At 35.0% G+C, this 14,286-nt stretch overlaps 2 protein-coding genes across 2 annotated transcripts; both read left to right on the plus strand.

Moving 5' to 3' along the window:
* Nucleotides 1-3,156: 3,156 nt before the first annotated feature.
* Nucleotides 3,157-5,061, plus strand: LOC103406905 (FRIGIDA-like protein 4a). Its single transcript, XM_029097368.1, has 3 exons — nucleotides 3,157-3,169; nucleotides 4,191-4,372; nucleotides 4,486-5,061. Exons 1-3 carry the CDS (start codon nucleotides 3,157-3,159, stop codon nucleotides 5,059-5,061), a joined length of 771 nt encoding a protein of 256 aa, XP_028953201.1.
* Nucleotides 5,062-5,653: 592 nt separating this feature from the next.
* Nucleotides 5,654-11,459, plus strand: LOC103418161 (aldehyde dehydrogenase family 2 member C4-like). Its single transcript, XM_070806072.1, has 9 exons — nucleotides 5,654-5,814; nucleotides 6,083-6,225; nucleotides 8,604-8,987; nucleotides 9,521-9,610; nucleotides 9,722-9,895; nucleotides 10,137-10,274; nucleotides 10,411-10,548; nucleotides 10,683-10,744; nucleotides 10,887-11,459. Exons 1-9 carry the CDS (start codon nucleotides 5,706-5,708, stop codon nucleotides 11,158-11,160), a joined length of 1,512 nt encoding a protein of 503 aa, XP_070662173.1. The 5' UTR covers nucleotides 5,654-5,705; the 3' UTR covers nucleotides 11,161-11,459.
* The last annotated feature ends 2,827 nt before the right edge of the window (nucleotides 11,460-14,286 follow it).

Raw genomic sequence — 14,286 nt, forward strand, 5'->3', positions numbered from 1 at the left:
TAACGTGCAGTTCATTGTATTTAGAACGTGTAGTTAATTGTGTTTAATTTGGTTGACGAATGGCCTTATCGTGCATTAACGATAAGAATGCAAGCTTCCTTCACAAATGATTGTGTATGTAGTTTATATGTGCAACAGTGTTAACAGTAGGCACGGATGCGTTCACACCATTTTCATGTTTCATGTTACCTGCTGTGTCAGTAAGTGCTAATTTTCATAACTCTCTTGCTGTGTAGCCATCATAAGCTTTACATGAAGGAGAATCTTTCTGATTTAACGCTTTCCCTCTCTCTTACTATCCAAATGTTTGACCAAGTTTCTTTATTTTGTCTCAAATTTTCATTTCTCTGAACTTTGATATAATTTGGTGATTGTTTGAGATGCAAGTTATACTTTCAAATCAGTTTTGTGGATTGGAGAGCATTAGAAAGCACCTAGGTTGGCACATTAAGATAGATACCTAGAGTGCAAGAACATCATTTGATTTGAATTTCCATCATTTTGGATTACATGCTTGAGGTTAATGTTACGTCCCTTAATAGGTTATTAGACTGTCTTGCACTTTAAGCTATATTTAGTGGCCCAAAGCTAGCTTCATGTTAATTTAAAGTTCAGTATCCCTATTGTATCCTCGTTTGATTCAGCGGTCCTTTTGGTGGTTTTTGGTTTTGCTGAAAAGGTTTTTGCTGCTCTTATATTAGGCGAGCATTAATGCATTTTTATGCTCCTGTATTAGGTTGGTAGCCTTATGTCTACAGACAGTTCAATATAGCATCCCATTTAATAGAAGTGACATTGAGTCCCTTATGGTATTTGAGAGAAAGGAATGGCTTTGTACGTAGTCCCTCTTTAGATGATACTAGAAATTATGCCCGCGCGCTGCTGCGGGAACCAGCTGTTTCATGCGTAATCGGATGAATAAAACACATTTAAGTTGAATAAATTCAAAACAATTATGAACAAACAAAGGGATACATGAGTGAATAAGGTCGATAAGATAAACACTTTTGCTTTTATATACATTCAAGTGAGCTGACATATAAACACATTGTACAATGAAACATCCACACTGGAATAGGGGATCATTCAATGTTATGAAACATCCACAATGATCTTAAAACTACAAATGTAAGCACCGAACTCTGTAAAGGAATCATCTCTGATACAACATTTGCATATTTGCCTTCTCTCATCCCCTTCACATATATACTAAACCATTTTTGTGCACTACAAATTTGAGAAAGAATCAAGTCGGCCTCTGCCATGCAAATGGTTTGTTCCACTTCTTTTCTCCAGTTCCCAAAACTATAGATACGACCATAATAAAACATACATGGCCCTCACAGTGCAGTCCCCTAGCTATCTAACAAAGAGAGAAATATGTCAAAAGAGAAAAGGAAAAAGAGCTTTAAATGCCAGTTGTTTGGTGTGGTTTTCGTTTTCTCTTCTTCTTTTACACAGTAAGAATAAGAATACACATATCCATCCATCTTCCCTTTTATGTATAAATTTATACACACATATATTCATACACACATCTATTTAAATATACACACTGAGAACATTGAGTTCAATCCAAATCTATAGTCCTAACAATGTACTTAACACATCAGAAACATAAATCCAATGTACCTCCAACAGTGATTTGAACCATCTTTCATGACTCAACATCGTTTTCCTTTGCCCTTTTTCACTTTCTAATCTCTGCAGATCCTAACTTTTATCTGGAAACATATAAAAACTACAAAATCACAACTCGCTTATACTCGATCAACGTTTTGCTCTGAAATCTCTATTTTAGACTTGGTATCCAGAAACAAAAAGTCTTATATGCAAAAGATAACTCATTCATCACAAAGCAACGATACATTTGCAGTAATTGTTTAAGTCAGAACATATTGATCATCATGAATTGCAGCATTAGCAATCTAATTAGAAACTTGTAGCCATCAAATTTAACATTTCATTACCACGTTTGATCGCATTAAATAATCCAATTATTGATAATTATCTTAGTAGAGGCTTGAATTTCTCTGGCAGTCACATCCAAAGCAAGTGCAATGCCTTAAACCCTCCGATTTCTAATTGTATACCTAAAAATAGCAAGGAACCGACTTCTTCCTCCCACAACCAAAGTTCCTAAAATTTCCAAAGAAAGTAAATCCGTTTGCAATTCAGAGAAATTGGAGGACCAAATCGTATTAAATTTGAGTTAAATGAGCAAAGGTACACCAATTAAATGAGATATTAAACACATTTCAAATCTATGAAATAGAAGAACAATCATGTTAGGACTCCCAAGATTGTGTGCTGGTCACAAAATTATAGGTTAATAAAGGTAAGAGAAATTTTATTTGAACTCATATAATATCACTCTACACCCAACTTAAACTTTAAATGTGAATAGTCATTTTTACCCTATTGCATAGTTACTATCAAGTACAAGATGAAATTAACAATGAAACTAAAATATATTAATAAACCCACACACAATAATCAAACCCTACCACCACGCAATCTTTATCTTATGTTCATTCTGGCTAAAACGAAGAGCTACAAGAGAAAAAAGTTCTAAGTTCTAACTGAGTTATCCAAAAAGATCATCGATCTACACTATTACAAGTTCGGAACCATGACTCACGAATTTTTAAATTAAAAACCAAAACTACAATTGAATTAAATTCTTAAGTCAATACTCCATTTTTCTCATTAGAATGTGATCATGACAACCAACACTTACAATATTATTATTTTTTTGTATTTTAAAGCATAAAAAGAAACAAAGAACATGGAGATGGAGACTATACCATAAAATTTTAATTTGCTTGGCATCAGTCCATGATTTAACAATCAAGGCCTGCAATTGTTCAATTGTTCACCTCTTTGCTGTACCTTGCTGCTTTGGTATCGTCCTTCTTTGCAACATGCACTACCAAAAGGCTTGGGCGAAGGCTGACCATTTTAATTGCTGGGATTTTCTTCATAGTTGGTACAGTTCTTAATGCTTCATTTCAAGTATTATACAGTTCTCGAGTTTGGATATGTATTTTCTAAATGGATGTAAAGATAAATTTACTTATTGAATTGGGTTTGTGAGAGTAGTTTAGGTCGTAAATTTGGGTTTAAAGAGATATTTATAGATTAGTTAAAAGTAATATGACTGTAGAAAGTAAGTTGGGTGTAAAAAGAGGTTATATGGGTCCAAATAAAATTTCCCTAAAGGTAAATCCCAATCTAAGGCTCCAAAACCCAAAATGAAAACAAAAGGCATGGAACATATATTTCAGTTTTATTATTAGATTTCTAAATCCTCAATTTAAATGTGTTGTAAAGATAATACCACCAACTAAGAGTGGCAATCTGACCATGGTTGGGTATGCCATGTCGACTCTATGCAACTGAATTTATAAAATTTAAGCAGCCCCAGACAGTCTCCTAAGCATCTACAGACTATTAACATTATTTTCCCAATTTTATTTCTCAATTTTATCAAATGCTGCATAAACGATCACAATTTTCTCCCTTCCAATTCCCACATAACTCCGAACAAACAATATTGATAAATCTTTATTATCACCTTTAACAAAACAGGTTACAGGGAAAAGAAAAAAAAAGTTCCTACGCAAACAAATTTAAGCAGTTTCAGATAGTCTCCTAAGCACAAAATTATAGTTGAATAAAGAAAAATCCCGATCCAAAGCTCCAACTTTTTAATCATAAATGAAAACGAAAAGCATGGAACATATAATTCAGTTTAGTTATTAGATTCTCTAAATCCACAATTTAAATCCATTGTAAAGATAATACCACCGACTAAGGATGACAATCACAGAAATGGAATTCAGGTAAAACCAAAATACATTAAGAATTCTCAAAGTTAAACTGCAAGCTAAATCGATTAAGTGCTCCGAAGATAAATGCACAAATTTCCAAACAAAGCAAAGAAATTGAAACTGTGTCATGAAAACTAATTAAAGTTCATATAATGTGATTGTATCATCATTTGCTAAGAGGCCACATAGAATGTCGGTACTGCATGGCACAAAAGTAGTGTAAAATCTTTCTTTTAGAAGATCTTTCTTTGTTCTTCTTCCCTCTTATTTGGTTCAGCATCATTACTCGATTACCTAGATTTTCATTTTGTAAGCATTGCCCGTTGTGTATACTTGATGAATTTCTGATTTGTACAGATGTCATTGATGAGTTAGTGAAGAATGGCAAGGAGATAGAGGCTGTATATTTTGCTTCTGAGTCTGATTTGACTGAGAGATTTCCTCCTGTTTCTCTGCTCAAGTCGTATCTCAAGAACTCCAGAAAGAATGCTGCGACCATATTGAAGAATGGCAATAATAGTGTGGCTGCTACTCTATGTGTAACTTTCCTTTTGTCTTTAGTTTCCCCAATGGAGTTTTGTTTTTTCACTCTGTAATCAGAAGAGTTTCTGCACACTTTTGGGAGATTTATTAAGTGAAGTCCATCTTACAGGAGGAGTCGAGCACATTTGAGTTGAATTCCATCAAAGCAATCATCAAATGTGTAGAAGACCACAAGCTTGAATCAGAGTTTTCTCTTGAGAACTTAAGAAAGCGGGCCGCTCATCTGGAGAAAGCCAGGACAGAACGGAAAAAGAGATCAGCATCTTCCAGCAAGCCTCATAATAATAAGCGAGCCTACGGTGGCAGCGTCAGTGGCGGGAGTGGTGGCCGAGGGGTTGGACAGTCTTCTTCCCGCCCTGCCAAAGCCTCCAAGTTTTCCAATGCATACCCCTCCTTCACCCGCAGGAACCCAAATCCTCTTCCACAGCATAGCCCTGCAACAAGATACTCTGGTCCTTATAATTACCCGAGCCACGATGGTCCAACAGTAGCATCATATGGATCCACATACGGAGCTCCCCCTGCTCAAAGCCCCGCTGCTCTGCCGTCGCAACACTACTCCCTCTCTGGGGACAGCATGGGTGCTGCCGGTTTCCGAAGTAGTGGTGCTTATGGTGGCCAGACCAACTACGGGTACGCAAGTGCTGCTCCACCAGCGTACCAGCCTCCTTCGTATCCGCAATAGTTAGAAGCAAAAAATATAGCTTAGATGATGGAAGTTTTTTTTTTTAAGAGTCATTCCAATTGTATAATGACATGTGGCGTACCGAACCCTGTTCCGGTCACACTGAACAATCTCTTCATGGATGTATACCTTCACATTCATAATGTCAAGATTTTGATTCTCTCCGTTGGATGCAATATCGTCTTGTGTGTACCTTGAAAGTTGGATGTGCTTGTTAAGAGTTTGGATTCATCATGTCAAATGATTTGGTTGAAATATAATATTGGAAGTCTCGATTTATATTCATATCAACTTTTAGTATATATCAATATATCATATGGCGGTTAGATTTTGAACCAAACACACAGAATATTATATTAAATAAATGCATGTCCTGTAACCAGTTTAAAAAATTACGTCATTTAACAGCTAAGTGAAACTAATTTAGGCTAACGTGTTTATTATGTTTTCACACTATGAATAATTTAACAAATTAATCAAAATTTAATATTCATTAACATTATACTAATGCTGTCTTCAAAAAATAGAAAAACATTTTAAGTTTTATTACTGCATAATGCGCTCTCTCTATATATAGCAGATACAAGAGTTTCATTTTCTACACAAGCAAAACAGAGCACATCACGGTGAGGAAGAGGACCGCCATGGCTAGTGATTCCAACGGCAGCTTAGCTTCTGAGTCTTCCGTCAAGATTCCGACAATAAAGTACACCAAGCTCTTCATCAATGGAGAATTCGTTGATTCCGTTTCAGGTTCTCTTCATTTTTTTCCTTCCCAACAAAGCTATTAGCTTTCACATACATAAGGCCGACCCCAAGCCGACAAAGCTCCCCGCTTTGTGAGGGTCGGGTGAAACATCTATAGTACATAGTCTTACTCTTGTTTTGCAAAGAAATTGTTTTCCTCGACTCAAACCTGTGACATTTCGGTCACAAAAGAGCAACTTCTCAGCTGTATCAAGGCTCGCCCTCTAGCCTTCACATACATAAATTGTTAAATGCATGTTTTGTTTTTGAATAGGGAAAACATTTGAGACGATGGATCCAAGAACAGGGGAGGTGATAGCTAGAGTTGCAGAAGGAGATAAGGAAGATGTTGATTTGGCTGTCGAGGCTGCACGCGCTGCCTTCGAAAATGGCCCTTGGCCTCGCTTGCCCGGCAGTGTATGCACCCTAAATCGTACCCTCGAAAAAGAATTTACTATGTGAAAATTAGAATACCGTCACATGATATAAATTATATATATTGCCATTGCAATTACATTTAATTATGGAAAGGGATCATCCGGATCCCTTCCACCTAATCCTCCACATCATACAATTCGGATCTTGAAATTTGATCAAACGGCTGAAATTATTATAACTTTAAAATGGGTCCGTATTTTTAATCGTTTGATCAAATTTCAAGGGTCCGGATTGTTTGATGAAGAGGATTAGATGGAAGGGATTCGGAGAGGATCCCTTTCCTTTAATTAGTCAAGTAGCAAACAACAAAACCTCATCGTACTAATTAAGAGATTTTTTTTTAAATGTCATATAATTTTTTTTAATTGTTAAATGAACTAAAATTTTTAACGATTTGTCATACTAATTTTTTGAAATCATTCATTTATCATCTCACCCTAACTTCCTTTAAGTTTTCATACAAAATAAATCATGTGCTCTGCACGATTTGTGTTCATGGTTAATTCGAACATTTCAACCGAAAGAATAGCATTCGCTTTACCATTTTCGAAACACAAAGATGAGAGTGCGGGTCTTTCCTCTTTTCCAAACAGCAAACCCTCGTATCCTCGTATACCACATTAACCCCCTTTTGGTATTTTTTGAGAAAACTCAAGAATTAATTTTGTTAAAGACAACTTTTTAAAGGGGAGTGAGATGTTAAAATATCTGAAATAACCTTCAAAACAAGTCATGTGTGTTTCACATAACTTATTTAGATGGAAAACTTAACGAATTTAGGGTAAGGTGACAACTTAATGATTTCGAAAAATTGATATAATAAATCGTTTAAAATTTTAGTTCATATGACAAATTGAAAAATAAATATAAGTTCATATGACATTTAAAAATAAATTCCAACTAATTAATAAATTGCTCATTATTTGTCTTTCCGAACTTTATATGCATTATTGGTCTCTTTTAGTTTTTGTTTGTTTGTTGGGATTCCATGTTTTCTAAAAATTATTAGAGCATCTCCAATCCGTGTTAGAGAATTATATGATTTGGGTTGAGTTGGGTTAGGTACCATTATTATTGACCACGCCTGGACGCCATAAGCACTTACAACATTTGAAAAATCTCTCAAATAATGCATGTTTTGCATGTATTATTATTCTTTTCCAAAAGTACTATTATTCTATTTGTGTTGAGTACCTGCAAAGATCTCCTCCTGTGCAAATGGAACAACGAATAATCATTTTTATTATGTATAGGCTTTTTAATCAAAATGGTTTTGAGATTTGCATAACTCTTGATTTTGGTCCTTAAGATTTGAAATTGATAGGAGTGATCTCTAAGTTTGTAAGTATTTTTGTCATTTTATCCTTATTTAATAGAGATTTTTCACGGAATGACCAAAATAATTGATGATGGACAAATTCATAGATCATTTGTATCAATTTCAAATTTTAGAGACCAAAGTGAAGAGTTATGCCAATTTAAGGAATCATTTTGGCTTAATGCCTTATGTGCATTCTTTTTATTAATATAAGTAGAAATGGTCATTTAATATTCCATTTGAAATAGTACTTATATTTTTTTATAAGTTCATTCCTCCACTTGCAATAAATGTATCTTTAACATATAAATTTTATAATTGAAACCATTCAATGTCTTAATCTTCATTTCAAGATCATTTTTACAAAAAAAATAATTTGAATCAAATATCGTTTAGTCATTCAAATTGTATCAAATAAATCAATGGTGTTTGTATCAAATAACATATTAATAATGAATCATCCATTATTTGAAACATATGGAGAATAAACGATTTCCATTTCGACTGATTCTTTATAGGGTTGATCTTCAAATGAAGATAAAGACATTGAACTATTTTAATTATAAAATATTTACGGTTAAAATACATTGTTTGTAAGTGAGGGAATGAACTCATCCCCAAAGAGGGAATGCAAGTATTATTCATATTTAATAAGTTTAAAGTTCATATTTTGTTCAGAAAAAAAATGTAAGTGCATCAATTTTGATCCACTTTTCATATTCAAAATATATTTGGTACCAACTAGCTCTTAGTTTAGCAGCATCTTCTCCATATTGATAGCATTGCCCCGAGTTTTAGTCAGTTCCCATTTCAACCAATATTGCAAAACTCACAAATATCTCCTACTCCGACTTTGATATTGTAGAACTGATATACACAAAACTAACATACTTGTTGATAATCTGAAATCGATATACAATGATAGAGCCCACCTTTTTAGTATGTACCATCGATAATATATTAACTTTATGTGTCCAAGCCCGATTAATAAACGGGTCAACAACACTCTAATTTGCTTATTGCATGGCATAATGTTCAGGAGAGAGGAAGAATAATGCTGAAATTTGCGGACTTAATTGACCAACATGTAGAAGAACTAGCCAGCCTGGATACCGTCAATGCCGGAAATTTGTTCGGCGATGGCAAGATCGCAGGCATACCTTCTGTGGCGAACTCTCTCCGTTATTATGCCGGCGCAGCCGACAAAATCCACGGGGAGGTGCTCAAAATGTCGCGTGATTTTCACGCGTATACGTTGCTCGAACCCATTGGTGTTGTAGGACACATCATTCCCTGGAATTTCCCGAGCACCCTGTTTTTCACGAAGGTCAGCCCTTGCTTAGCCGCCGGGTGCACCATGGTCGTCAAACCTGCCGAGCAGACACCTCTATCGGCGATTTACTACGCTTATCTAGCTAAGCTGGTATAAGCTCAGTTAATCATGCTATAGCTCTATGTTTAGCTAACTCTTGTGGACCTTGAACTCGTAAAAATCTGTCAGTTACCCTCCTACCTTTAGACTCGAAACCATTCCATCCAGTCTTCCGTCAATTTAAGTCGTGTGACACGGTTAGAGGATAATATTGGTATGCCCATGAAATCCCTTTAGCAGTGAAATTATGTTTGATTAAGCTTACAAGTTACAACATTACAGGCACGATCAAACCTATGCTAATTTCATTGCTACAAGGGCTCATGGACGAGTAATGACAATATTATACTTTAAGTGTGTCAAGTGACTTAAATTGACGGAATATTGGATGGAATGACTTTGAATATGATGATAGGGGGAAATTGACAATGATTGCCGAGTTTAATGAAAAAAAATTGTATAGAGAATCATTTTTCACTAAGGTAATAATTTAGAGATCAAATCGGTAGCTTACTTGAACTATATCGGTAAGATTACCAATGTGGCTCACTAGTGGTGATTTCGGCATGTAAATTCTTATGAAGGCTGGTGTTCCTGATGGAGTGCTCAATGTCATAACTGGATTTGGACAGACTGCTGGTGCTGCCATCAGCCATCATATGGACATAGACAAGGTAAATTCCTGTTTTTCTATTCCTTCAAAACTTGTGTCACTTCTGGGGAAAATGTTTACGAAATTTTGAGGACAGTACGTGAATGTCTTGCCGGAATCTGTAATATTTCAGGTCGCTTTTACTGGGTCGACGGAGGTAGGGCGTGAAGTTATGCAGGCTGCTGCAAAAAGCAATCTAAAACAAGTTTCACTCGAACTAGGAGGCAAGTCACCCCTTGTGATCTTTGACGATGCTGATATAAATATGGCTGTTGAGCTGGCTCTCTTGGGAATCTTTTACAACCAGGTCATGTTCATAACTTTGCTCATTGTTAAACTGACTTATGAAGATTACGACACATCATTGTTTGATAACCTTTTCAGTTTTTGTTTCTAATTTTTTAACATAAAACCAAAATCAAGCCAAATTTTCAAAACGTAACATTCAATTTTTTTTTTTTTTAAGTGAGAACAAAAACTGAAAATTTGAAAAACGAAATAGTTATTAAACGGAGCCTCAATTTGTCTCACTAAAATTCATATTTTAGGGAGAAATTTGCGTGGCAAGTTCGCGTGTTTACGTTCAAGACGGAATTTATGATGAATTTGTGAAGAAGTTAAAAGACGAGGTGAAAACTTGGGTAGTTGGGGATCCTTTTGATCCTAATGTTCGTCAAGGACCCCAGGTAATTAATCATTACCGTCTAAACTCATGTTCCAATATTTCTAATTCAAGTACTACATATGCTTGAAAATTCCTCAGCTTTTCAAAAAATACAACCTCGAAACTTCGTGTTTCGTTTCATTCCCTGAAAATCGCAGGTTGATAAGCATCAGTTTGATAAAGTTTTAACGTACATTGAGCAAGGGAAGAGAGAAGGTGCCACATTGTTAACTGGGGGTAAACCTTTGGGGGATAAGGGATATTACATAGAGCCAACAGTATTCACTGATGTCAAGGTACATTAACTTCGTGTTCCTTTTGATGTCGGATACAACGTTCTGTCCTCCTTTTTACAGAAAAAAAATGGATGGAACGTTAAATCTGACATGATTAATTTTTTGTTCTCATTATTTTATAACAATTTGATCAGGAGGACATGCTTATAGCCAAAGACGAAATTTTCGGACCTGTAATGGCGCTGATGAAGTTCAAGTAAGCACAGTCTCATCTCCTGTTCAATACAAGAAACATTGTTTTTTAAGCCATTGCAATGTTACTTAATTTTCGAACCTGGGACTCACATTCTCAACAATTTTACTGATGGTACGTATGACGGTATGAGCTAATATTGCAGGACGATCGAGGAGGCAATAAAGAAAGCCAACAACAGCAACTATGGACTAGCAGCTGGGATTATAACCAAGGACCTGAATGTGGCCAACACCGTCTCCAGGTCGATTCGTGCGGGCATTATTTGGATCAACTGCTACTTGGCATTCGATGGAGACTGCCCTTACGGAGGATATAAGATGAGTGGGTTCGGAAGAGAGCTTGGTTTGCAAGGCCTCCACAAATATCTCCATACCAAATCTGTTGTCACTCCCATTTACAACTCTCCCTGGCTCTAAATTCCCAGACTCTTCAAGGCCAGGCAGATTGTGAAGTTGCTTCTAGATTGTCATGTGTTTGAACTAGCCCATTTATACAATAAGTGTGACAATAAGTGCGACTTCGATTGTCATGTTTGAGCGAACTTGGACGATAAGTGTGGCTTAGATTGTCATGTGTTTGAACTAGCCCGTTTATAGCAAAAATAAATAAAAGGGAGACTTTGGATGCGGTCCCTAGTTATGAATAATCTTTGACTGCAACTTTTTCAATTTTTGATCCAAGTCCCTAAAATTAATTGATAATTTATTTCTATGTACGTTACTATATTTTTTAAATTAAAAATTAAAATTTATAGTTGTTTATAGTAATGAGATTTTAAATAAAAAACATAATTTGTGGGATTAAAAATATTAAAATATAAATATACTATGTGTGTGTGTGTGTAAACATGGGTACATTCATAAAAAATAACCAAAAAATTATTGTATCAAAACATGGGTACATTCTTCAAAATGGGTACATTTAGCAAAAATAAAAATGGGTACAATACAAATAAAACTTTAAAAAATATGGGCACAAAAAGAAATTAATATATGGGTACAAATTAAAATTGAAAGGAAAATTGGTACAAATTAAAAAAGGGTTGCAAATTAAAAATGGGTACAAACTAAAAATAAAAATATATGATAAAAAATTTAGCCATAAATATAAATATACTAATTGTAACATTTTTAATATTGAATGAATATATTTAGAAATAAAAAATATTTTATTATTGAAATAATTAATGATATTATTAATACAAGGGACCTTGATCAAAAATTGAAAAGTAATAAGGTTTTAATTAATAGAGTAGTAAAAATAAGGATGAAAACCTAATTAGTTTGAAATATAGTAATAGCCTATAAGTCATGATTAAATATGGGTTGAAAAGAATTTTCCTTCTGCTCTTACTCGATGGCTACTTGTTTATAAGAAGTATAGCACTCATCACGTAACCTGATGTATACCTCCTTGCCGATTAGGGCGAAGCTCAGACGAGCACGGGGTATATTCCAGTGACAAACAAGTACTTCTAATATGTACCGCACACTCAACCAAGTGTTTCGTGTGATTACTAGGATCCAGCACAGCTTATACTATATGTTATTCAGCATTAAGATGGCCAAGTTTGAACACCAATAGAAGAGATCTTTACATCTCACCGGAAGTACATCTAAGGGCGGAGGTAGGTAGTGGCTGCCCTAGGCTCTAGGTCATCCCATCTTTTAAGAAGTGAACAAACTTGGTGTTAAAAGAGATTAAATTCCATGGTGTTTATGTGCACTTAGAGTGACTTCATGTGAACCTTGAGTGAATTCGCTCGAAAACTTAGGGGAGAGATTGAATTTATTAAATCATAAAATGCACTATGAAATTCTTTCAAATCACCAAAATCCTTCACTTTTTACTTTTTAGAGGCCTTATATCACAAATGGTTCCTGAAATTGACACATCCCATCAAGATGATCCTTGAAATTGAAAATCGATCAATGTAGTCCCTGAAAATAGATGTTGCAAATCAATGTGGTCCTTTCGTTAAAAATTTGTCAAAAATTCTGTTATGAGCTGACGTGGTACATAACTAGGTCCCACAAGCCTAATTATATATTGTTATAAGAATTAAAAAGATTTAATTATAAATAAAAAATTGTATAATTAAAAACTAAAAAAAAAAAAGCAAAAAAAAAAAAAAGTAACATCTCAGTTTCTATCCTGAAATTTCTTGGTTTTCAAAATTTCGTACATCAAGTTTTTTTCGTCCGAGAGTGGTACCTAGAGTTATAATTATGGGACAATTTCATAGTTATAATTATGGGACAATTTCATACTTCCATTAAACTGTTTGTTAAAATAGACGTTAACCTATGATGTGGCGCCCACGTAAACAATGATTGAACGTCATGTGTTAATCTGGCCCCATGTGGAAATTAAAAAAACTGAATAAAATTAAAAATTGAAGTCGTCGCAAAAAAATGATCAGAATTTTGAAAGAGTTCATAAAAGTTTGATTAAATACCCCTAAATTTTCTTAAACTCATTTAAAACCCTAAATACCATAAACTAAAAACCCCAAAGTTGAAATTTAGCCTACCCTACACTTTGATTTTACTACATACTAGAAGGAAAGAAAGTAGCCACCTTTGGATCATCTCCAACCGAATAAGTTATAGTCCAAACATCGATTAGAAATGAGTTTTTGAACAAATCAAATAATTTCTTAATTTTAGACCTTTAACCCCATCCATGCAATGACCAAATCTTAGTCTCCATAAACAATGGGAGCCCCAACTGCCCAAGACAGACCACGAAGTTTTATGCATCTTTAATTTCATCCATAATTTCTCACGTATCTTTGAAAAAATAAAAAATAAATTCTCACGTATAAAAAGAAATATTTGAATGTGAGTATTCCAACCAACAAGGGTTTGTTTAGTGTCCCTTCCCAGTAAATTGAGTTCATGACTTTCTTCTTTTTATAAAAAAACATAAATTTTATTCGTAGTTTAGGAGCGCTCATTAACCGACATATCCAATACAAGGTCTTCGTCCAGTCACATTGCAAAAGATTCGTTTCTCATCCGTTATTGATTCACGGTCAATAATGCGCAACATTGCATGCATTTAGAGCAAGTTCACCTCACTAAGGCAATAATTGTCTCATCAATTGAGCAAAAAAAATTATTGTTTTAGGGGATCAAAACAGGTTGGCTGTTTGATGAAATTTCAAAGATCCGGATCATTTGATCTGGTGATCTTGATGGAAGAGATTTAGAGATGATCTATTTCCGCTTCAGTGCGGGCCCCAGTGCAACTGACTTGCCGGCTTACTCGCCCAGCTTTGGCGCATGATCCACACACCTGACATAAACATTAAAAAAAGACATGGCAGATGTTAGATCCACTCAGGCGCTGGGTTGGGCTACTCCGGCCCGATTGAGCGGTCGGGCTCTGCTTCCTTCCACTGTAGCTCGACTGATTGGACTTGGAGTGAAGAGGATTTTGTAGATTTTGGGGGATTCAAGCACCCAATTGCTCAGGCAATTAGGAAGGATGGACTTGCTCTTATGCGCCTGTAGTTTTTTTATTTTTCTTCAAATCTT

This window comes from Malus domestica, chromosome 02, assembly GCF_042453785.1.
Source record: "Malus domestica chromosome 02, GDT2T_hap1".
In the NCBI taxonomy this organism is placed as follows: Eukaryota; Viridiplantae; Streptophyta; class Magnoliopsida; order Rosales; family Rosaceae; genus Malus; species Malus domestica.